Source organism: Netta rufina, assembly GCF_964035555.1.
Source record: "Netta rufina genome assembly, chromosome: 5".
NCBI classification, from domain to species: domain Eukaryota; kingdom Metazoa; phylum Chordata; class Aves; order Anseriformes; family Anatidae; genus Netta; species Netta rufina.
The window spans coordinates 21,884,473-21,909,836 of NC_140128.1; the positions used below are offsets into that span (position 1 = coordinate 21,884,473).

At 39.1% G+C, this 25,364-nt stretch overlaps 1 protein-coding gene and 1 long non-coding RNA gene across 3 annotated transcripts in view; one reads left to right on the forward strand and one right to left on the reverse strand.

The window, feature by feature from the left end:
* The window catches only part of LOC311209717, a 43,924-nt gene extending 28,738 nt beyond the window's left edge, over positions 1 to 15,186 (reverse strand). The window contains exons 1-2 of the long non-coding RNA XR_014618452.1: positions 15,097 to 15,186; positions 14,042 to 14,130 (exon numbers count right to left, since the gene is read on the reverse strand). This is a non-coding gene — a long non-coding RNA (uncharacterized lncRNA). The remainder of the gene's footprint in view (positions 1 to 14,041; positions 14,131 to 15,096) is intronic.
* A 5,136-nt stretch (positions 15,187 to 20,322) lies between these two features.
* Positions 20,323 to 25,364, forward strand: part of PRKD1 (protein kinase D1) — a 127,911-nt gene continuing 122,869 nt past the window's right edge. The window contains exon 1 of one of the 2 annotated variants that reach the window (XM_084287293.1): positions 20,323 to 20,770. In XM_084287293.1, the coding sequence (XP_084143419.1) occupies positions 20,576 to 20,770 (195 nt within the window). In that variant the 5' untranslated portion in view covers positions 20,323 to 20,575. The remainder of the gene's footprint in view (positions 20,771 to 25,364) is intronic. The other variant, XM_084287292.1, reaches the window with a different exon arrangement.

The following is a 25,364-nucleotide window of genomic DNA, read 5'->3' on the forward strand; positions in this document are numbered from 1 at the left end:
TGCAATGAAATTACTGTGGTTTATGGGACCAGAACCAGAAGTCAGTAAGAGATGAAAGTGGACCTAACACAATTTACCTGTCCCTTAAAACTGTGCCCCATTCTAAAAACAAAACTTAATTATATCAGTTGTCTTTTAAAAAATACCATATCTATTATTTTTAAAGGAAGTCTATAACTTAGTTTCTAGAACCTCTTTGTTCATATAGATTTCACACGCCACTCCAACTACAAGTTGTACAGATCCAACAAATGTGGAATGGGGTAGAAGACCAGGGAAATGGTCTTACGCTGGATTCTTAGTACTGGTTCGGGTTGAAAGCTGAAGATTTGAAAAGTTGTTGAGTTAAATTGTAAGACTTTCACTTTTAATAAAGCTATATACGAAATAATACAGGTTAATTATTATTATTATTATTTTTTTTTTTAATAGGAAAAGGTTAAGTAATAAAGTACTAGGATGTTATAGCAGGCTGAACAGTTAACACAATTTAAGTGCACTGTCCTTGTACTTCCAGTAGATGGCAGGTACAGTACTTAAAACTTTTTAAAACTCAACAAAACTCTATTTTCTTAATTTCTTTTATTTTCTTAAAAACAATAAGATGCTATTATCTGTGATTTTTTTAATAATAATATATTATTTCGATATGCATGCATTTTTACACTTAAGAAATTTAAAGAAAACATACAAAGATGAAAAGAATGTTTAATAGAAACATATTAAAAACTAAAAATAAATTATAAAGTAATAGAAAAAGAAAGAACACACTGAACAACACTCCCAGAGAACTGGAATGATCAGGAAAAATATTCAACATAAAATAGAAATCACAAATGATAAAAATAAAATAGAAATTTAAAATAAGAAATGTATTTTTTTCCATAAATCTGTCTTCTTTCTAAGGCAAGCGATATATATATATATTTTCCATAAAGAAACTTTCAATTTTCTGTTACATTTCACTGAAAAATTAAGAACCATGTAATGACGGTGAATCATTTACAAATTCAGAGCTTACAGCAGTAAAGCTGTCAATGAAACTGAACTCAAACCCCTGGGCATATTCAAGAAATTCTGAACTTGTTCAGAATAGAAAATATATATATATATGTAAATTTTAATTTCAGTCATGGGTGAAAGTTTAATACAAAAAATGACAATTTCACGCAGTGACAATATCTGAGACAGGTGTTTTGAAGGAAATCATTAACATCACACAGGAACTGCCATGTATAATCACCATCTAAATACAATGGTTCGGGCAGTTTTCCACGGTCATCATCTTGAAACCTTGTCTTCTGTGCTTTCCATCCCATGCCTTATGCCAGCTTCTGCAGAAAACAAATTAGCACCTGCTTTCTAGTTGGTGTCCCTAGACATGCACTATACAGTTGTACAGTATTGAATTAAGTTGGTAGAGTCATCCCACAGGCATGTTCTCTGTTCTTGTTTTTTTTTCTACTCAAACTCACGATACGAATGCTAATTACAGAATCACAGAATCACAGAATTTCTAGGTTGGAAGAGACCTCAAGATCATCCAGTCCAACCTCTGACCTAACGCTAACAGTCCCCACTAAACCATATCCCTAAGCTCTACATCTAAACGTCTTTTGAAGACTTCCAGGGATGGTGACTCCACCACTTCCCTGGGCAGCCTGTTCCAATGCCTCACAACCCTTTCAGTAAAGAAGTTCTTCCTAACATCTAACCTAAAACTCCCCTGGTGCAACTTTAGCCCATTCCCCCTCGTCCTGTCACCAGGCACGTGGGAGAACAGACCAACCCCCACCTTGCTACAGCCTCCTTTAAGGTACCTATAGAGAGCGATAAGGTCGCCCCTGAGCCTCCTCTTCTCCAGGCTGAACAAGCCCAGCTCCCTCAGCCGCTCCTCGTAGGACTTGTTCTCCAGGCCCCTCACCAGCTTCGTCGCCCTTCTCTGCACCCGCTCAAGCACCTCGATGTCCTTCTTGTAGCGAGGGGCCCAAAACTGAACACAGTACTCGAGGTGCGGCCTCACCAGAGCCGAGTACAGGGGGACGATCACCTCCCTAGCCCTGCTGGTCACACTGTTTCTGATACAAGCCAGGATGCCGTTGGCCTTCTTGGCCACCTGAGCACACTGCTGGCTCATATTCAGCTGACTATCCACCATCACTCCCAGGTCCTTCTCTGCCTGGCAGCTTTCCAACCACTCATCTCCCAGCCTGTAGCTCTGCTTGGGGTTATTGCACCCCAGGTGCAGGACCCGGCACTTGGCCTTGTTGAACTTCATGCAGTTGACCTCAGCCCATCGGTGCAGCCTATCCAGATCCTCCTGCAGAGCTTTCCTACCCTCAAGCAGATCGACACACGCACCTAACTTGGTGTCATCTGCCAACTTACTGAGGGTGCACTCGATGCCCTTGTCCAGATCATCAATGAAGATATTAAAGAGGACCGGCCCCAGCACCGAGCCCTGGGGGACGCCACTAGTGACTGGCCTCCAACTGGACTTGACTCCATTCACCACGACTCTTTGGGCCCGGCTATCCAGCCAGTTTCTAACCCAACGAAGCGTGCGCCAGTCCAAGCCAAGAGCAGCCAGTTTCTTGAGGAGAATGCTGTGGGAGACGGTGTCAAAAGCCTTGCTGAAGTCAAGGTAGACCACATCCACAGCCTTTCCCTCGTCCACCCAGCGCGTCACTTTGTCATAGAAGGAGATCAGGTTTGTCAAGCAGGATCTGCCTTTCATAAACCCATGCTGACTGGGCCTGATCGCCTGCTTGCCCTGCAAATGCTGCGTGATGACTCTCAGGAGGATCTGCTCCACTCATAATTATTCCACTCATTTCCTGGCTTGCAGCTCATATCCCTCCAACGACCTCTCATTAAATTCCAGATGGTTTATCTTTGTCCTTAGGTAACATTTATGTCCTTTAACCAGTATTGGTGTTAATCAGTTTTCCTTTTTTGTTTTCTTTCCTTCTCCTTTCCTCATCTCCCTGGCTTCTCATGTCAATCTACCTGGCAGACTATTTTGCTGCTTGCTCCACATTCCACGTCAGGTCAAATCTTTCTCTGCAGCTCCTGGGCATATACATGTACAATAGTGGAGGGCCACTGATTTTCCCTGCAAACTTTTATCCTGTTCCAATCTTTTTTATGCATTCAGTTTTGTTTGTTTGTTTGTTTTACCAGCATTTCATTGTCCATCTTCAACAGTTCAGTTTAGACACCTGACTCCTTCTACCTTCTCCTAGGCTTGCGTGCTATGATCAGTCATTCCCCAGTTCTTCACCCCCAGTTCTAAGACGCTGGCCTTGAATGAGATACCTTCCTTTTTATGTTGTGCAGAAACCACAAAACGAAATATTATCTCACATCACAAAAAAAGACTGACAAATGATTATGAATACTTTTTCAGTCTAGTGCCTAATATTGGCTCTCTCTCAGTGGAGAAGCTCCTGTGAGGAAGCCTCATTTTTGTCACATACTCTACAGTTTGCCTGCTGTGTCCCACTGTGAAGATGGCAAAAGAGTAAACCTGTCTGAAATAAGAGGTGCAAGAAATGCAAACAGTGATGGAATCAACACTGAAAATTATGAAGCACCTACTGAGCATGTACAAACTGCATTCTGAAGGTCTGTTACTTAAACAAATTTTGGCATTTTAAGGCAATGGGAAGACTTCCATATGAAAAAAAAAAAAGCTGTCAAACCTAATTTGTGAATACATGATTTGTAGTTTTTTGAGGAAAAGAGCAAGGAAGTTTTTTACATTATAATATATTTCTCTCGGTTTCATTACTAGAAGTTATACAATTAGTTTTGGCTAAATTAAAAAATAAAATAAAATTGTACAAAATTCTCATGCAAGTGCCAAACATGAAGGATATCAAACAAATGGATAAATTAAATAAAGTAGTAAACAACAGAAAATAGAAAAATAACCTGAAAAAAAAAAAAAAAAAAAAAAAAACAGGAAATTTTAATAAGAGGTGGTGATACCAGCTCTGCACTTCACTGTGTTCATACAAAGCACTTGTGGTAACAATAGCTACACATAAAAAAATTTTTTCATACCTTTTCCAGTGTTTTGTCTGTACTCTGCCCATTTCCATTGTTAGCAGGTGGTATTACCTTGCTTTGGCCACTGCACTCAGTACAAGTTGGCTCATGAGCGCTGGTTTGGTCTGAGTAGGAAGTGGAATTTCTTGTGAGGCCAACTATTTATTTAATGCAATCTTATTTATTTATCAAGAGAGTAAAAAAATCTCTTTTCAAACAGAGGAAGAATAAAATAAGAGATACCTGCACATGTTGCCATGCCTCAGTTAGCAACCAGAACAAAAAGCTGCTCACAAGAATCTATTTATTTATTTATTTATTTTATTTATTTATTTGTTCCTTGGGGATCATGTTCCAAGTGTTACTGTTTTTTGTTTTTTGAATTCTGCAGCATTTCATTCTTTGTAGTATTTTTTTTTTGCTGTTTTCCTCTCAAACACTTGCAATACAATCTCTTAATTCATCCACCTTTAGACACATTTTTATTAAAAATGTTGAGAGGTTTCCTACAGTTATAAGCCTCCTATAAAAAAACAGAGACAGTAATTATAGGTAACCTGAACTATTTAAAGTCTTTTGCCTGTAGTCAATTTCACTGTAGAAATAAGGACGGTGTCACTAATATTTAGGGATTTTTAACTGTGGAACTTCTTTGGACTAAAAAGTTGAGTTTGCATACGTTACATACATGTTATGCAAGACAGGCAAATAGCACCATAAAAATGTGAAAAGGATGACTATATTTCAGGATAATAAAGAATGGTTAATGCTGATGAATAGTCATCTTTCATTACCACTGAGTAGCACTATTAACTTCAGCCATCCTCCATATTTTTGGTCACTTCTTTTCACATGGGAAAAATAATCTTTCCCTGAGAATACAGAAAAAAGGTAAGCTATGAAAGACTAAAGGAATTCAGGAAGTAGGCCAAAATAAACAATATTCACTACTTAGCGTTATTGCAAGACTTTGTCAGCCTGATTCAGTCCAGAGTCCTGAATCTATTCCCTGTGAATATATTCCTGTTAAAAAAAAAGACAGGGAAGAGAGAATGGAGTTGTAACATGGCACTCTGTAGTCAGTTTATTTCATAAGTGTTGAAGGCTGGTTGAGAAAGTGGAAGATTTCTGAAGCTCTTGTCACATGCTCCAAATATGTCAAACCAATCTAGTACTAAAACTCTGAATGTGTATTTAGGGACAACGCTACACAACAATAACTTTTTTTACACCTTTCCTGCAGCATTGTAGCAGTGACTGTATCACAAATATTCTGATTTTATTTGCTACAATCTACTGGGGAGCATTCTTGAGGAATTAATTTCCATAGCAGATTTTTATTTAGTTTTACATTGCCACTCAGCAGGACCACTACAGAGAAAAAAAAAAAATCCTAGAAAGCAAATCCTAAAAATATGCCACTGATATATAAAGCAGCAGGCCTCAAAAAGGATTCATAGTAACATATGACACAGATTGATGCAAAAGAGATGAACAAGGGTATCTGACTTCAAGAGAATATTGAATATCCTGTGTACTTCGTGTTCAGTGTAAATATCTTGTTATGCAGAATAATCAGTAAAAAAAAAAAAAAATCAGATGAAATTATTTAAATATCATTATACTAATACAAAGTACCTGAAAACTGGAAAAAAAAAATCAAATAGAAAACATGTTTCTTGTGTACCTTCTACAGACTGCACTGGAAAATTGTCCTGTATTATAAACAGCCTAGGCAGAAAAACAACAACAACAAAACAGATCCAAACCCCAAATTTCCCCAAATCATGGTTGTCAGGGTTTTGACTCGGTTTACTTAGAAGCTGTACAAACAGATATACTGCCTTCTTGCCTCTGGCATACTCAGTTCATTCTTGTTTCATCACCTGTTCTGTCAGCAGAGAATAGTAACGTTTATCTTTTTCCTCCAGACAAGATCAGCTTTAACCAAAACGCTACGAGATGCGGAATACGTGCACGGGGAGCAAGGCCTGGCCTGCTCAGCTTTCCTCCTCGCTCAACAACAAACACAGGCAGGGAATGTTCCCACCTCTGGGGCTCTCGAGTGGCCCAGGCCTTCTTGTTTACTTGTACATGTCAAAAGCAAGTTTCCTGTTCTCTAGAGGTTTAGTCCAAAAATCTAATCACCAACACATGCATGGAAGTGGGAGCCATTAGTCTTAGGAAATTAAGTCACTGAACTATGAGGGGAAAAAAGCTTGAAGTAGACGTTTATTGGAATTTTCAGTATCATTATTTGAAATACAGCAGCCCTCTCTCACTGAACTTGAGAGTGTGGCTGGACTAGCACAATCATTTTGAAAATACTATCAAAACTTTTTAAAAGCCTTGCTACTGGCACAAATTCCTACAATAATTAAAGTTGCATATAGATCTGGAGAACATATTTATTTCAGAGTCCCTGCGTAGACAATGGAGAGAGACAAGCAGCTCTGGACAGTGATTCAGATCATACAGCAAGCACAGGTGCATATCCCTCACCACTGAGTAGTTCTTAGGGAACCTCAAATACTTCATTTATAGGAGCCTCTACTCCTATAAATACTTCAGGCTTTAAGACACATGGAACACATCTGGATCTAAAGGACAACAGGATCTCTAGTTGCACATACACAAAAATTCAGGGAGCATTCATGTGTTCCAGATAAAGGATTTTTGATGACTTTTCTATAGTCCTGCAACAGAGAAGGAACACCAAAACAAAACAAACTAGCTTAATGTGCAATAACATGGATTTTATTAACCCAATTGTTCCTGAAGTTACTGTTAATCTTTCTTACAACACAGAAAATTCTAAAAAGAAGACTAAATTTTAAATTAATTGCTTTTAAAATAAAGGAAAAAAGAGTATGTCTCTTGTTACATCATCTTGTTACAACCTTATTGTCTAATAGGTTGCATGTAGGTCATAGTACTCTGACATAAACCTGGAATTCAGGTTTTGCAAATAAATTTATCTATTATTTTTTCTTCACCTCATTGTGACTAATTTAATTCACATTTTTTTCCAGGATAGTTATATCATGTCTTGTTTTAAATTAAGCTAATTCTTGAAATAAAGCATTCTATCAAATTCTACTCTTTCTATTAGAATCTTGGCTGTGAGAGGCAGGCTGAGCTGTGACATAGTTGAATATTTCTAATACGATATGTGAATCAATATTTTAATGCTGATATTTTAATTAGCTGCCAGAACTGGGCCAGATCACAGTTCATATCCTGTTTTGGTCAGGTCATATACAGGAAGAATAAAAAAGTCCCCAGCCTGTTAATTAATAAAGAGTGATCAAGAACTAAGTGTGCCAATGGCCTGTTCTCAAACAGATGACTGACTGGCCTTCATTATCATGTCTGCTTATTCCTAAACACCACTGCTTTCCCCAAGACAAAACTATACCAGCATTATGAAGGTTTTTGATGTAATGCAACCTTTGTATCAGACTTTAATCAGGAATCATGGTGGATCTTCCTGTTTTTCTGTATCTCTAACATTTAACTCACTACAAATCAAGCAGTGACTCTAAAGGAGGATAAATTGCCAGATAAATGCTACCCTGAGTACCTTGATCTTTGCAATATATCTGAGATTGAAAAAAGACCAATTGCATACCGAAAAAAGGTTTTAGAATTTTTTTAGTATCAAAAGTAAAGCTGTACAATGTTCATAAGTACCAGAAATTCATTAAAGAATCAACATGTTGGTATAAAACCTGCCATTTTCAAATGTTAAATATTTACAAGACCTCAAAGCCCTTATTTCTTATTCATTCAGAAAAATAAACTGAAATTCTTGAAATTACTTTTTTTTTTTCTTTGCAGAAAGCTTTCTATCAGTGGAAATGTCTTTAAGCAGATGACAGCTAACTCCAATCCATTCTTTAACCAAGATCACCCAGTGATTCTTTTCAAGTACTTGTTTTTACTTTTTACTTTGTTTTTACTTGTTTTAAATGATTGCTTATACAGATACTAAAATTTGCTATTTAAACCTCTTGCTTAGGTGTTATAATTGACATAAATCCTAATTGGATTAATTTATTGTAATTTTATATTACATGAACTTCAACTGTGATTGTTGAAGTTTATTGATTTCCTCTGAAAATTTTTGTCATTAAAATACATAGCACCGAGGGAAAAAATCAGGATATGTAAGCATTGAGTGAAAATTTATTCATTTAAAGTTTAAAATATATTTTAGAAATATTTTTGAAATGCCTTTCAAATATTTAGGTAGAGCTTTCAAAGTTATAATACATTGAAGACAGACTTAAAAACAGTCATCAAAGGCAAACAGCAAAACAATTTTGTAGACCCAGCAAGTGCTTTGAAAATACATTTTCAAAATATTATAAATCCCTGTCTCCCTTCTGCTAATAGCAATCTGTAGGATAATGTTCATGAATGTCCTGGGATTCCTATCCCTGCAAGTATGTGTTATTGTATTCCTGAAAGGAATAAGGGAAGCAGTCTCAGACAAGCAAAGTGGGCGCAGACCTTTGCCAGGAAACACTGCAGTTACAACAGCTGAACTTTCTCCCAGGCAGAATAAACATTTGACAAAGAGTCCTGGAGGAAATGTTGAACATCTATCTTCATGAATGGTATACAGGAGAAAAGATGTAAGTGATCTTATTTCAGGAAGCACTGTGCGAGTGTTAACTACAGAATTCAGAGCTTAATCCAGCTTCTTACCATAAAGATCAACATAAAGATTTAATTTAATCTAGTGTTAAGAATGAAAATTCAAATATGCCAGATTCAGGAAATTCAAAATGCAGGTTCTCACAGTGGCTGGCATTCAGTCCCTTTTTAGAGATGTAAAATTGTATTAGAACAATGCTGTGAGAATATGCCACTGTGATTACAACGGAGTTAAGTGACAGCTGCTGTGAAAAACACAAAATTCAGTTTCCTGACTTATGCACACTGTCCACATCCTCTTGATTTAACATAAATATTTGCAATGAATATAATATTTGGCATTCCATTCTGAACTGTTTTGGCTTTTGGAAAAACAGATGATTCTTCACTGGAAAGCATGTATGTAATCTAGTAACTACTGATACAGTTTAATGAAGTGCTGTATTCTAAATCTACTTCAAATCTTTAAATATACTGATAGTTGATATTTTCAGTTCATCACTTGTATGTTTTGTCTATTGCAAAATATCTAAAAAGGTAACATGCTCAAAACTTTACCTGATATCCCCTAGGAAAGAGGCATCAGTTGAAATCAGACAAAAAGCATTTTCTGACCATTTGTTCCCCTCTCTTCCCTCCACAGTCTCTGATGTGCATCTAGTATAGTTTTCTATCAGTAAGATTTTCATTTGTTCACTTTAAGATACAGTATTTCTGGTTAAAGAATCATGTGAAAATTATGAAACTTAACTGACTGTTCTAGCAAATACCAAGAAGGAAGAATACAATGAGGACCAGGTGCAAGGATCTACAAAGTATAAAGATCGATCACCCTAATATTAAAGATGTGACTCACTGGAGTGCTGATAAATGCAATTAACTATTTCCTAGACCATATCACCTGAGATTAGGTCAAAGTAATACAGACCGGCTGTTCCATGATCCCCTGACCCCAACTGTCATTGCTGCAATTAATATAGACCAGCCACACAAGACCACCTAGGATTTTAATGAGTCAAGCTCTACATAAATGCCTGCTCTTTTCTGTATCTGTGAGGACTTTCACTTCTCAGTGTCTTAAGAGAAGAATATATGAAATTCCATAAAAATATTATTTCATCAAATTTCTTCCAACAAATTAGATTTAGGAAAGACTTGGAACGTAATTATCTGGATGTCTATAAAGAGCTCTCCACAATGATTTGTGTTCAAGTCTGAACTGAAAGAAGCACCTGGATTTTTCCACCAACATTTGTGTGCACATGCACACACAGAGACATGCACAGTTTCATCCTCAGAGAAGAGCATACCTATTCTTTCTTGGCTGGAGGCAGGTGGGGGCAAGTGATGACTGAATTAATATGGTACCGGGGACACCTTAATTCAATTCCCTGCTCTATTAAATGTGTTCTGTAATTTATGAGAAACTGTCTCAACTGTAAAGCATAGTGTGCTGGTATGAAATAAACTTTAAATAAATTAATTTGTCCATGCAGCAGGCTAACTGTGAAGTACAAAGATTACATTTGTACTGTTTTATAGCAAGGCCACGCATCTTTGTTTTCACAAAGTATTGTGAATTACAGTTGTGCTTCATTCTGTGACCTTTAATAGTTCTGTTCTGTTCTACAAAGCTGTCATAAAAAAAAATAATTAGAAAACAGTGAGGTATTCAGATAGCATGGCATGAACAATTAAAAAAAAATCTAAAACACATTGCTACTCTGATATCTGCAGTGTAGGCAGAGAACGTCCACTGACTTTTGTCCTTAGTAAAGATTTGCCTTCAAAGTAGGCCAGAAGAGCATAAAGAAAAGTGAATTTAAAAAAAAATAAAATTTATAAATGTTAAAATGTCCTTACTCTGAGCCATAATCACAATATGAAAACAGTGCGATGACGAGGGGACAAAAAATATTTAAAAAATGTGTAGCGTTTAAAAATGTGTAGTGTCTCATTAGTCAGGATCAGTGATATAGGAATAAACTAAGTCTTTCTTTGTGATGTATACCCCCAAATTGGTTACAGTTTGCCCTTTGAAACAAATAACATTTAATAAACGGTATTTTCTTGTGTCAATGCAACAGGCCCCTCTTGATCATAGCATCAACTCTCTGAAAGTGCAGCAGTACTTCATTGTGTCTTTAGTATTAGAGAACTGTATTTACAGTCATGCACTTGTTGATTCAGGTGCACTATCAGTTCTCATCTGTTGGCTGGTGGTAGTTTTTTTTTCTTTTTTTTTTTTTAAGTCACTAAGGAGAATTTTTAAACCAAAATTTTTCAGAATCAAGTTAAAATTGAACAATGAAATGTAAGATCCTAAAGTGAAATGTATAGCAACCTTTTCTTCATCTCTAACATCTTCTTACATAGATGTGATTAAACTATCAAGTGACATTAGTCAGCCTGAAGACCATATTTTCTGATTGTCCATAGACATTCACACACTAAGTTCTAGCTCCTACAACCTGTGGAAAGGTAACTGCCTAATTCAGGGTGATATCCTCTAGAAGTAAGAATAGAGCAGCCTGGATCAGGAGCTAAAGCTTTGTCATTGCTTTTTCTGTATATATGCGCCCCCGTATTCCACAGAATCTCACCAATCTCACCTTCTTTGCCTTATTTGATGAACCTCTAGGTGAAGATTGAAGTTATTTCAGCAACTGTTACATGAAGAACACAGAGCAAATTTGCCTTTGAGGATAGACTGCATACTCAAAATGGTACTCTTGCCTCGATTCACTTGGCAATGGCATCTCTGTAGCTTGGAGTATATTTTATAGCCTAGCAATGGCCGGTCTTATTCTGCTCTTCTCTGTCTCTGTGGTGCAGAGGCTGTGGATACCCTATCAACACTGGTACAAATATTAGGAAAAAGTGAAGGAAAGGAAGGAATGTAGGGGAGTGAATACAGCATACAGCTGGAGTTGGTCACTGATGAACACCAGAGGTTTGAGAGATGTGATGGCATCAGATACATGGCTGTGCACGACATTTTTCATCAATGCATGTTACAGCTGGTGAGTGTCACTTTAGGATTTCTCTTTCTGGAAAACATGTAGGTGTCATAAAATACTTCTCGAAATGTGGGTGACAAATGATTTATGTGACCCTTAGAAAGCACCTCTTGGAATCAGATTCAGATTAAACTTTTTACTCTGTCTCTCTTTAAGATTACTTCGAAAAATCTTCATTCTCTGAGACTCCTTTTTTGCATCCTTCACTCAAAGTTGTGATCCTCAAAGCATTGTCAACCCATATGATATTGTGCTATTTGTGCTCACAAAGAATCCAGTGAAACTCTTTGCTTCTCTTGCTACCCATACAAAGCAAATTAAAGGACTGGGCTCAACACTTGGAATATTAAAATACACATATTTATACATAGCATTTAAGAAACAAAATAGGCTATGGGTGGCTAGAAAGATATACATTTCCAATAGTTTGATGCAAACAAGACAATTTAAAATTGTCTAGTTTTCTTTACAAGTTCAGAAGTTAGTAGAAAATGGTTGATAAGATATAATTAAGAAATGAGATAATTAAGATATAATTAACAAATCTGCCTTATAGACCTGTAAAATAGAGCTTTCAGAGAGAAGTATATTATCCTATCTTTACAACATAGACCCAGAATGTTACCTGATATGCTGAACCTAATACTGTAGTGCAAAATGTACATCTTTGAGAAAGTCATCCACCTGAGGTTGGAAGATAGCCACATATGAATCACTGAACTTTCTTTGAAACATTCCAAGAGACAAGATGAAAAAATGTACCTCTTTTCTTTGTTTAATTTCAAATTTCAGTTTTTTGTCATTTTGTTTTCCTAAAAATCATTTACTCTTAACAATATGTAGCATGATCAAGAGCAGATTACTTATAATTATGTTCTCCTGTTTGTCTATCTGTTTTTGTCTAATCTCACATTTTTATATTCTCTTATATCCCTGAAAAACATTATTCTAATGAAGTTATTTTTAAGATTCTCTTTGCATGCTTCATTGTGTCAAGATCCATTAAATTTAAGTAGAATCAAACACAGTTAATCTCTTTAAAATGTCTTCCTACTCTGTCTTACAATTTCCTTGTTTATATCATCAGGGATGACAAAGCTGCACATTGTACAGGGCTTCATGTTGAGATGTTTGTCTACTATGGCAAGGAAATGTTTCACTTCTTTTTTTCTGGGTTAAGACCAAATTGTAATTTAAATGAAAGGTACTTGCTTTTATTACTGAAAGAAATATGGAGCAATTAATTATTTTTTTATGTGCAGGAAGTGATTGTAAATGAAAGGAGAGTACAGTTCTAATTGTTTGAAAACCCAACCTGCTGAAATGATGAGTTAAGGCTAAATTTTAAGATCCAAACATTTTCAAGTAAAAAATTGTGACATGCAATTACTCCCAGTAATGAATAGGAAACCCTTTCCTCTCTTCTCCTTTCCTATGAATCTTCCCTCTCTTTATTTTTACCCTTCTCTCTCCCGCAGGCTCCTTGGGTTCCCCTGCACCATTCCCTTCCTTTAACCTCTGCCCTCTGGTGTAAAATATTAGGTTCCCCCCAATGCTATTCTTAGCTCTCACTTTTCAGTTTCATGCAGTGAAACCAAAGCAGCAGCGGTAACCAACTCCAATAAACATTAAAAGATCAATGGCAATTTAGGTAAGAAATCTATTGATCCCTGTTCCTATGGGATCCCTGTTCCTACTCTCTTATCTCATTAAATCATTACAAGTAGGGAAAACCACACAAAAGAATAGAGGAACACTGTTTATCAACTGTTTTATAGCTTTTGTCTCAATAATTCTACCCAGATATTACCGGTACCTGGCCATAGTCCTAGTATTCATGCAGCAATCATTACGTTAACTATAGTTTAATTTATTCAAATTACATTGTACACTAAATTTTGTGGATAAAAACAACAAACCACATAAAATTATGGTAATATTAGTTGCAGTGGGACTAACCAGTCTGACAAAGCTCAGTTAGCATCTTTGTAAACACCAGAGCAGAAAGTCAGTAGTCATTTTTGAGTTATCTAGCTCCTAGATAAATTTCTATCTCAATTTTAAATTTGCCTATAAAACTGTACCCTTTCCATGCTATCAGACATGGTTTAGATCATAAGTAAGAATCTGCCATCCTTGGCCACACTGCATGTCCTCTACTTTGACATGTCCCATAAGCATTGATGAGAACTGTTGATAGACAGCTGGCAGCTTATACCTCTTCCTTTGTACTCTATCTGTTCACAGAAATAGCATGACAACCATTCCTACAGGTCAACATCATGCACAAATTACAATGTACATACCTGATTCTGCAAGGACAGTACTTGCATTCCCAGTATCTGGGTTATTTACTGAACCGCCAGTGTCAGTGGAAATGACACAAAGGCCTGGACTGCAGCCACAAAAAATATTAGTGTTAAGTAACAATATAACAGGTTGCTGATGTGTAAAAGAACAAAGTTTGGTAAATTGGTTATGTTTGCATGTATTAATAAATGAACAGTACTTCAAGAACTTTGTTATAATAAAAAACACATTTAATTAAAATATGATACAACTGGTTTTCAATAACATACATATTTTCCTAACAGAATTATCAGTGCAGTTAAAAAGTAAATTATCAAAATACACCAAACATTATCCCCAGCTAAATTGTGAATATCATATAATCATTTTTGAAAAGGAAGCAGCTGTTATGTACTATTACAAAGTCTCACTTTCAGACCTAGAAATTTCAGGTCACTGCAGCCCAAAATGCTGTTGAACAATACATTGCAGTGACATCCAGAAGACTGCTTAGTGAAACAGTCAGTATTTTGTCACTATTTAAGTGACAAAAAAGTGTCCTTCACATAGAATGCACTGTTCAGAAATCATAGGAAGTAGTAATAAAAAAAATCTGAATAAAATCTATCTTGTGTCTTCATTTAAGGAACAATGGCAGTTTCAGTGTCCTCGGAACTGGAAGCATATCTCTGAGAGAGCAGTTTTACGCAGCAATGTCTGCTTTGTTCCAGAAGTACTGGGCTCCTAAGAACCAGCGAGCTAGTGAGGACAATTTGCACAAATATGCGCAAGCAAAGCCAATGTACTCATATTTATCTGAATGCATCAGTTATTCTATCATCGAGCCATAACAAACATCCTCAAGGAATACTCTGGGATAAATGGAGCCTGTTCTATCATGGAATCTTTCAAGTATGGTTAGGTCAGTTCGGATCATAGGGAAAAAAAGAAAAAGAAAACAGCAAAAAATCAGCACACTTTTTTGCTGAAGCAAAAGAAACAGAGTATGTGGAAGTTTGGCATGAGAGCTTTATACTGCAGTCTTTCAGACCCTATTTTAACATTAACTTACCTTGTATTTCCATGGTTAGTTTGCCCAGAGATAAGTTTGCATAGCCAGAAAACAGTGCTGTCTGCCGAAATCAGATAGATTTAACTTCTGTGTCCAAGATACTCCAAAATTCAAAAATCTGATTTTTTTTTATGATACCTTAAAAAAAAAAAAAAATCTAAGCTGAATTGGCTTAGATCTTGAAAATTTGAGTTTTGATTTAAAGTATTTTAAATGTTTTTTCCTAATTATCTAAAACATTTAGCAGAAAGACATGGAGGATAATACTTCAAGATTTTCCTTTTAGAAATGCTGAAGCAATTTCACCAATTGGAAACATTTTTTTTAAAAAAAAAAAGCAACTCAACCAAACAACCAAGCCTAAATGAAAATTAATTTGAGAGATTTACCGACAATTTTCACATCAACCATACAGATCTTAAAATGCTATAATCTTCTCTTGGAAATAAATGGCTTATCAGAAGGTTCTAGTTCTACAGCTAACTTCTGCTTCTTCTCATCCAATGAATACCCATGAGCTTATTTATAAAACCATTTTGGCCACTATTTCAGGTATCAGCTCTATGTATCAGTTCAGCCCCTAACATGATAATGATCCCAGATCCAGTGACATTTGCCTTTCCAACTCTCATGTCTTTTTATCTTCCACCACAGTCTCCACACTTCTTCCCAAATTTCATGTCATTGTATGTAGCAGTCTGTTTTTCTCTCTCTTCCTTGGTTGGATAATAGCACCCAAAGAGTATGATTGTGTCAAAATGAAAGATATGGTCAATGGATTTCCACAGGAATCTGTCTTTCATAAAGGTTTATTCAATCCCTTACTTATGACCTGAATAATGAACTCCATTAAAGTCATGGATTATAAAGAAAGCAGACAGACTGCAAATGCTGCAGAAGCACTTGTGATTCAAAGTTGAATGAACTTGACAAATTATTGTAATGGCCTGGAAAAATGTGATGGGCTTCTACACAGATACATGCAGTGTAGAATGTTTGTGCAGCAATAATCAACTGCAGACATGCAGAAATAGGAATAAAACAATTACTTAGCATGGACAGATGTTGAGCTTCTAATAGACCACCCTCTCGATGCAAGTCAATATGTCAAGAAGCTGGACTGATGGAAAAATATAGCAGCAGGATGTCTGATCAAAGCTGTAAGCCCAGAGGCGTGTGGTCCACGAATATGTGAGATGAAGGAAGGCCTGGAAACAGAAACATGGCAGTGGTAGAATGTGAAAGTGGGATCAGTCTGATTCAGCCAAAAAAAAAGTCTTTGTTCCCTTTAACATTAGATCTGTTGTTGCAGGTTGAGGAGGTAAGCTTTTGAAGATAAAAGGAGAGCTCCTGCTCAGCCTGGGACAGCTGATGGAGTACAGCAGGGCCAAACAAGTGGAAGTGACGTAAGGAACAAAGGGTTTATGCTAGCTCACTTTCTTCCTGGACAGATGGTGCCTTCCTTCTGAGGTAGAAAAGATACACTTATTTTAAGAGAGGAAGAAAGATGACTATCTCTACATCTTTGAATTCATGTGTGCTGTCACAGGAAACAAAACCTGACTGCCTTTTTTGGATGTTATTAAGAACATAACAGAAGGCCAAAGGCCACTATCTTCCACTCTGATCTTGTAAAACAAAAAAGTTACCAGTGTACTGAGCCCAAAAGCTTGTGCTTGAGTAAACTCTCAGTCTGAATTTGAAAATATTAAAATAGAATATTTGTCACTTCCTTCACTTATTCATTCTGACAGTTAAAATTTGAGCTTTATTTCCCATCTCACTTTCCATCCAGCATCTAGAGATTGCTTCTTTTACTTCATTTTCTGCTTTAGCTCTGCTTTTTTTCTCCTTGACAAGATGCGCTATACTATTGAATGTACTGTCAAGGAACATATTTCCAAAATACTGATCCCAGAGCTGGATATCATATTCTACAATTTGTCTAACAATGTCAGTAGTAATCATCTGATAGTAATCAACTGTGTAAATACATCAGGACTTAATTTTAGGTCAACTATTTTGACCTGAACAAGAACATTGTCTATGTCAAAGAAGCTGCCTTATTCTTCAGAGGCATATCCTGCATTATTCTTTCCTAGGTGTTTGGGTTCAGATTTTTAAAAAGCTGTAAAAATTAAAACATATGCACCAAATAATTGTGTTAAGAAAGATAGATAAACAGAAAGATAAACAGATATCTCACTGTTCAAAAAGTTACATCACAGATACAGACCAGTTACATCACAGATAAAGAAAAGCAAAAAAAGGGGATGATTCTTATTCCCAAAGAATAGAACAGAATTCTGTCTATACAATGCTGAAAGAAAAGAAGACAGTTGAAGAAAGGGATGTAAGTGGGGGGTCAAGTATACAGTTTATGTGGATATACAAAGATCACTATCCACCCTTCACACTGTAGTAATTCAGAGTAATTAGAAGTAGTATTAAACAGTTTGGAATTAAATCCTATTTTGGTATTTGTGCGATACACACGTCCAATAAAAGCAATCCTATTTCAAACACTGACATCTTGTCGAGCATATGCTACAAACAGGTACTGTACTCTGTACCTTGGGGGCAGCTGGGGAAGGTTTTCATAATTTGATTTTACAGCGACAATCTTTTCTACACCTCTTCCTGTGTGTAGCTAGATGCACAAACTGTGTAGCCATGTGACGCAAACTTTTTTTTCCCTTGTAAGTTCACATCCTGATAAGTTGATTGGTACAAGCACAGTGAAATCTAAACATCCAGAGTTTTTTGCCTGTACAGATTGTGTCAACCAGGTGTGCACACAGCATCAGGTCACAGGGAAGAGAACAGACTGTTGTGGATGGTCTTTCCCCTCCCCTAGCACCAGTGCAATAATTCTCCCATCTGGAAAGCGCGTGAAATAGATGACATTTCAGTCAGTACAACAGGCCAGGTTGTACTCAGGATCATGTCATGTGATTTCACTAAATCCCTTTATAAATAGTATTTGAATATGACTGGCTGACAGTGTAGAATAAGTCCTGCCCTCTTCTACTCTGATTACAAAGGTGTACTCAACAGGGCAGATATACCAATCAAGCAAGTCAGCAACCTGAAACTTTCAACAAACACCATGATCTTTCCTTTTGAAGAAAACCTCACAACCATGTCTGCACAGAGGACGTGGATCTGTGGGTAGTGACCAAAGAGCTATATTGCTAGATTTCACATGGATAATAAAAATATGGGCATATAATTCACAGCATTTCTACTTTGTAATGATTTTCTGATGTTAGTTATGATGCTGTTGACTTGCCCACTCTGGCTGATGTTCAGCACTATACTACCTCTCCTCTGTAGTTATTTTAAGAGGTGCAGAAAAGCTGTGCACAGTAGCTAAGTGCATGTACAGCTGTCATTTTTCTACTCTTTCCTTTGAAAGCAGATGCCATCATGTGACTCACGTTGTGAAATGCTCAGTTAGGTGACCCCATAATTAAATATGGCAAGGCCAGGAGAGAGGCAGACAACTTACCACCCCTATTGCCATCAGAGAGCCATGTCTGCTTTCTCCACAGTGAGCTGTAAGGAAGAGGCACTCTGATAGTAGTAGTTGATGACACTTACGACACTTCACTGCCTTCAAGGATCACCTGGACAATGAAGCAATGCTGTGGGATCTTTGAGTATGCTGCTTTCAACAGTGGAGAAGTGGACTGCGAAGTGGGAACTAAAGTGCTCAGGAAAAATTGCACACCAGCCACCTGGTATGGCTCTGGCCTTACGTTTGCATTTGAACTTCTGACAGTCATTTGGGGATAGCATTCTGACCTCACACACTCTTCCTGCTATAGATTTACACAAGAATCTCACAGTCCTCCTGCGCTACTTCTGTATAGGATAGCTGGCTGGGATATGGGGTAATGGGAAGCTTACTGTAGTCAAAATGCCTCAGCAGTCTTTGACATGAGAGTATAAATGAGTATAAACCCCAAAACATCCAAGCATGAAAATGGCCAGTACATGGAAAACTCTTAGGAAACAGTCTGTCACAACGGTCAACAGCACAGCTGGGGTACAGTACTGCACTGAAACTGATCCAATGCTACAGGAATACTCCAGGCAACAGCAATGTTAAGTATGGTTTTCAACAGCAATGCCAAAGGATATGGTTGAAGATGATTATAACTCCTGACGTGACAAGAAAAAGTCACTAAGTGGAAGTAGTAATCATCTTAATCTAGAGTGCTGACGTTTTCGTCAGGTTTGGTAGTTTGCAGAGGATACAGATTAAAATGCAACAATTTTAATAAGAAAATTTGCTGAAGGATAAACGGATTCAAAAATATTGACGGTAAGGTATTGTCTGTGCAAATGCCAGCTGGGAAATAAGCTGACTACAGTAAAACGTGTCCTAAAAACAGCTAATCAAAATGAAAAAAACGTTGCAGCTGTACATTTGGTCAGAAAAGCAGTTTGAAAAGAAACAGGTGGTAAATTCCATCAACCCCTGTGACCTTCAGACCTTCCTTCGGTCGGCACAGCCATCCTTACAGGTGTCATATGAATAGCTGTAGTTTCTCCTTTGGTACCTAAAATATTTACAGCTCATGTTCCCATAGACAACTGACTTCCAAGAGTTTAGGGATACTTTTTTAAGATTAAATGTTGCCTGACACCCGTACTACTTCTGCAAACGGATGGGACTTACTGTGAAGGCTGAAGGAAGGACTCGTCCCGGGTTGTGGTGTCAGGGAGCTCCTCAGCCCTGACAGCAGCTGAACCTGGGAGCGATGTCAAGGAAGAGAGGGGGCAATTCGTCCCCCCTTCCTGCCCTGTGGGGGCTCTGCTGCCCCGATCCTGCCCCCGTCCTGCCCCCAGAGCCCCCGTGCTGCCTCCACGCCGGGGGAAGCCCCGAGGGGCTCCTCGGGCGGCTTTAAGCTTTTATCCGAAGGGGCGAGCGGGGCAGGGGACGCTCCCCACTGTCGGGGGCGGGCGGAGAGCCCGGGCTCGGGGGGCCGAAGCGACGCGGGGGCACTCGCCGGCTGCCGGCGGGGGCTGCGGAGCGGGGCCCGCTGCCTGTCGGGACGCGGCCGCCGTGTGGTGGCGGCGGGGCCGGGCTCGCCCCGTCCCGGCTCGGCTCTGCCCGTCCCGGCGGAGGGCGCGGCCCGTCCCGCCCCCGCGCCGCGCACAGCGCCAGCAGCCGGAGCGGCGGCACCAGCTCGGCGGCGGTGGCGGCGCTGGGCCCGGCTCCCCCCTCGCCCTGCGCGCCTCTCTCGCCGCCTTTTCCTGTCTGCATCCTCTCCGGCCCCCCGCCCCCCACCCCCCGCCATTTTCGCCCAGGAGCGGCAAGGCGGCGGGGACTTCCCTGAAACTTCGCGGGGGAACTCGAGCGGCGCCTCCGGGGCGGCCGCCAAAGTTTTCGCCGCGGCGCCCGCCTCTCTGCCCTCCTTCCTCGGGCTCCTCCAGCTCCATCTCCGGCTCCTCCGGCGGGCAGTTCCCGATGAGCGCCCCTCCGCTGCTCCGGCCGCCCAGCCCGCTGCCGCCGCCGGGGGCTGCTGCTGCCGGCGGCGGTGGCGTCGCCTTCCACCTCCAGATCGGGCTGAGTCGGGAGCCGGTGCTGCTGCTGCAGGACTCCTCGGGCGACTTCAGCCTCGCCCACGTCCGGGAAATGGCTTGCTCCATCGTCGACCAGAAGGTAAGGAGAGAGCCCCGAGGGGAGCTCCCGCCCGCCATCCCCCGGGCGCCGCTGGTGGCTGCGAACTTTCGTCTGCCGGCGGGGCTGGGCTCGGCTCCGGGGCACTCGCGGCAACTTCTCGGCGTCTCCTCCTCCTCCTCCGCCGCCGCCGCCTGCCCGGCTCCATGCCCGGCCCCCGCTCTGCCCCCTCGGCCCCCGGTGCCGGGCGGGATGCTCGGCGCCCGTGTCGGTGGCGCCGCTTGTCGCCGCGCTCGGGGCTGCGGCTCACAACAGCCCCCCGCCGGGGGCGGGGGGGGGGCACAAACCTGTCAGCCGCGAGGGCGCCTTGCGCCTCGTCCCAGCCTCTGCTGGAAGAGGAAACTTTCCACTCAAATTAAAAAAAATAAATAAATAAAAAACAGAAAGAGAGAAAGAAAGAAAGAGAAAACAACAACCCAACCCCAACAAGGAAAAACCAGCCTAGCGTCCAGAGCGGCGAGCAGCCCCGCGCGCCGCTCCCCGCTCCGGGCGGGGGCAGCAGCGGGACGGGGCCGGGGTCTCCGGTAGAGGCCGGCGCCGCGGGGAGCCCGGTGCTGGCAGGTGGCCGCCGCGCCGCGGGAGGCCGGGGCGCGCCACACTGCGGAGGGGTCGCTCCGGGGGAGGCGGGGAGCGGAGGCAGGGAGGGAGGCAGGCACTTGGTGCTGCTTCTCTGGGCCGGAGGCTGGCATCTGCCCCGAGCCTCCGCTGGCCTCGGGCGTTCCCCGCTTCTCTGTGTTAACAGGCGCGATGCGCGTTGAAGTTTTACTCTCTTCATGCGAGGGACCGAAGGAAGTGTTACAAAAGAAAACAAAACCAAAAAGCCCCCGACCAACCGAAAGCTAGATATCCTGGATAGTTACAATGGAAAAAGTGTGTTGTGTTTTTTTTGTTTGTTTGTTTGTTTTGTTCCTCCTCTTTGTTTTCACTACTGTAAAATAAATCCAAACAGGATATTTTATTTTTAAAAGTTTTAGGTTTGTTTGTAGAGAGCCCGTCCCCTGAACTTCACTAAAAAGTCAATTTTCCCTATTTTGAAGAGCAACTAATTACATATATTCAAAAAAAGTACACAATACACATCTTAACTTTTAAATTTTATGTGTCAGTTGCTGGTTGAGGTGGTTGGTTACCTGCTTTGCTAAATTAAATTCTGAAGAACAACATACTTTTTTTTTTTTTTTTTTTTAACACCACCATGTTTGCTTTTAGAGCTAGGCCAGAACTTGTTGCTTGGTCATATACCTCAGGCACAACTTAAATGCTGTTAATATTTTGCCATTCGCTTGTTACTATGCTAGCAATAATGAAAACATATCAAGATTGTTGCATGCATTGTTTATGTATTTGTGCTTGAGTGGTTTATTCATTTCATGGACTTACAGTAAGCTTGAGTCTAATCTTTCATACTTCCTAACAATTTCCTAATTTCCTAACAATGTAGTATTGTTTAAAGAAAACTAAATGCATTGGCTTTTCCTCCAAGAGTCAGGCTTATCTGAGTAAGTACTGACATTAACGCGTTCGACATTTTTATTTGTGTACTGACAATAAAAAAGAGAAAATCATTTAGCTGTTTTTCTATGGAACACACCTGAACGAGGAACTTTCTTCTAGGCACAGTTTCTCAGAGCTCAAATTACTGCTTTTGCAAGGCTGGTGAGAAGAAAGTGACTCAAAGAAAGGGAAAATTGGAAGAGAGGGCCTTCTTAAAAAGAAAAACACTTCTAGATACCACGTATTTTTTATGAGGTAACTCTTTCTGTGTGTTAGAGATTCGTGATTTTTTTTTCCTTTCCTTGAACTTACTTGAAGCACTGCTTGCTCATGATCTTATGGGAAAGATTGATTTGCTTATCACAGTTAAGCAGGAGACAATACCGTTAATAGTGTGAGATCTCAGTGAAATCTCACGCTATTTCCAAGTTTCCTTGGGTCTGTAAAGTAAGTAGGTGGTGCCTGGCAGGTACCTATTTTGTCCCAAAGTCACTGTTTAGTCTGGACTGTTTAAGCAGTGTATCAAGATGAGAAGAAGTGACTTTGTTTTTTCTCTTTAGCTTTCCTGTTAGACTGCTAATATCAGCTCTGTCTCTGTGGTTATACTGTTAAACATTTAAGCAGTCCTTTTGCATGCAACTTTATTTATAGGATTGTGCCAGCTTCCCTTCAGTATCAGTGTCAGATGATCTGTTTATAGAGAGCCTCTCCCACGGTAATGTGGGTATACCTGAGTGAAGATATTTATGACCCTTACTCTGCACAGATTTATCAGCTAAGTGAACTTAGTGCTTAGTGTGCGGAATTTATATGAAATTGACCTAAGCTTCTCAGAGCGTGCATAGTGGAGCATACGTAAGCTTAAATGGGGTGTGAATTTGTAGGGTGTGTGTGTTTATATGGGTTGATGTATGCATGTGTATGTAAATATGTAGAAAACCACCATACGTAGATACATCTATATGGTGGTTTTATATATAAATAATATATACTGTACATGTGTGCACAAATATAAGTTTTGCTATGTATAATGTATGTTTATATTTTGAAATAAACATTTTTTTTTGCATACATTTACACTAGTGGACTTGAAACAGCATCTGGAGTACAAAGGTTCAGCTTGCTACTTTTGGTAGAGAATATAATTATATTTATTATCTAATACATCGTATGAAAAATGGAACGAACAAAGAGTCTGTTTTTCGTCTGTTATCCATGAGCCACATTCCTTCAGGAGGAAATTGTACCTATCACCCTGAGATAGTTATATAGAAATTTTCATAGAAATTCTAAAGATGAAATGGTATGTGCTAGTTTCAGGCATAAATCCAAACACATTGAAATTTGTTTAAAGACAGCTAAATTACATTTTGTTCCTTTGAGTCTGTGTTTGTTTGTCTTTCTTAGAATCAGTGATGTGAAAACCTTGAGACTTGTTCATGTAGGGTTACTTGTTCTTCGGCCGAGAGGGAATTTTTAACATTTAAAAATGTGGCTAACAAGAAACGAGAATAAAATGAAAAATGTGTATCAGTGTTCGACTTCTAGGCTGACTCCCCCACAGGATCAGTAGGAGAATATTGTAAAATACAATCGTTGTTTTCTGAAGATAAATAGTTTGAATTATTGCCCTTCTTGGGTTAACTGCACACAATAGAGCCACTTATCCAGGGCAAAGCACACGACGTAGGAGCACAGCATATTTGTAGTTGTCTAGAATGGTCATGTTATCGAAGACTTTTTTTTATTTAAAGTTATTAGCACAAGAGAAAAGAACTTGCATAAAATTTCCTACACTACACAAAGAGTAAAGTTTGTATTTTCTGTTTGCTGAAATTCTTTGTCACCTTCGGTGACTCACATGCAATGTGTTGGGTTACTGTAGTGGCATTTCCAAGTTTTGAAAACTTTGATTTCTTAAGTAAATATGTGCTACAAAGTTGTTTGGCATGGAAATGCGTGTTTTATAAAATATCCCTTAGACCAGATATTGTAGGCCTTCAGCATATGAAGTCAGAGAAATTGCCGAAAGTAGCAAACGTTTCATCTTTTTTTTTTTTTTTTTTTTTTTTTTTTTTTTTGAGATCTGCATGGCTGATGGTCTGTGGGTTGCTACCTTATAAGCTTTAGAAACTTGAGGCAGTTTGAATATGGACACAGCTAGGCCGGTATAAGTATTCTTCTGGTTTTTGTGTGTGTTTTCTCTTAAAACAAACACAGAGAAAACAATTTGATCTGAAATGGAAACAAAATTTGATCATTGGCTGTACATGTTTCAGACTGTTTATAAAAGTACTGTTGTACATGGTTCCCTGGTTTGGTTAGTTCTGAAACTTTACAACAAATAAAAACAGTAATAGTAAAGTAGGCCATTTCAGGAATGGGGAAAGACAAAAAGAAAAATAAAAGGATGGTTCAAGTGGTATACAGCGAATGGAATACTGTACCCAGATTCATCATCACATAAGGTATTTAAAGTAAGAGGATAGTCAGAAGTCAAGCGAAGAGCTTTTATATTGTCCTATGAAGAACTGAAATCAAACATTTACATTTGGGAACAGGTACATATATGTTTGTGCTCCTGGTTGGTCTTGATAAAGGAAATCCAACTTATTCTGAAATAAATAAAACAGGAAAACAAATGTAAGCTTAGGTGTATGTTTTATATATATATATATATTTTTTGTCCCCACCCAGCCAGAATCTCTAAACCTGTGGTCTTAGTGAAGAAAAGAGCTTTTCTGAAGATTGTTTTGAAAATATTCTTAACCTTTTCTGCAAGGGTTTCAAGCAGCCATGAAAAACATATGGATTTTGTTTATATGGATGAAGGTTTTTGTTGTTGTTTTTCCCCCCAAGTTTACAAACTCTCTTGAAATAAACAAGGGCCTGATAGTAATAAAATAATTCCCTTTGGAGCAGGTTGGGGACTCGCAATAAGTAGTATCATAGAAAAAAAGAAAGATTTTTCCCTTCAGGATAAACAGAGGAACTGTGAAAGGTTTTTTCCCACTCTGACCAGAACTCGTATGCTGTTGATTCAACACACACATGTAGACATTTTGTATATTCACAACACGTT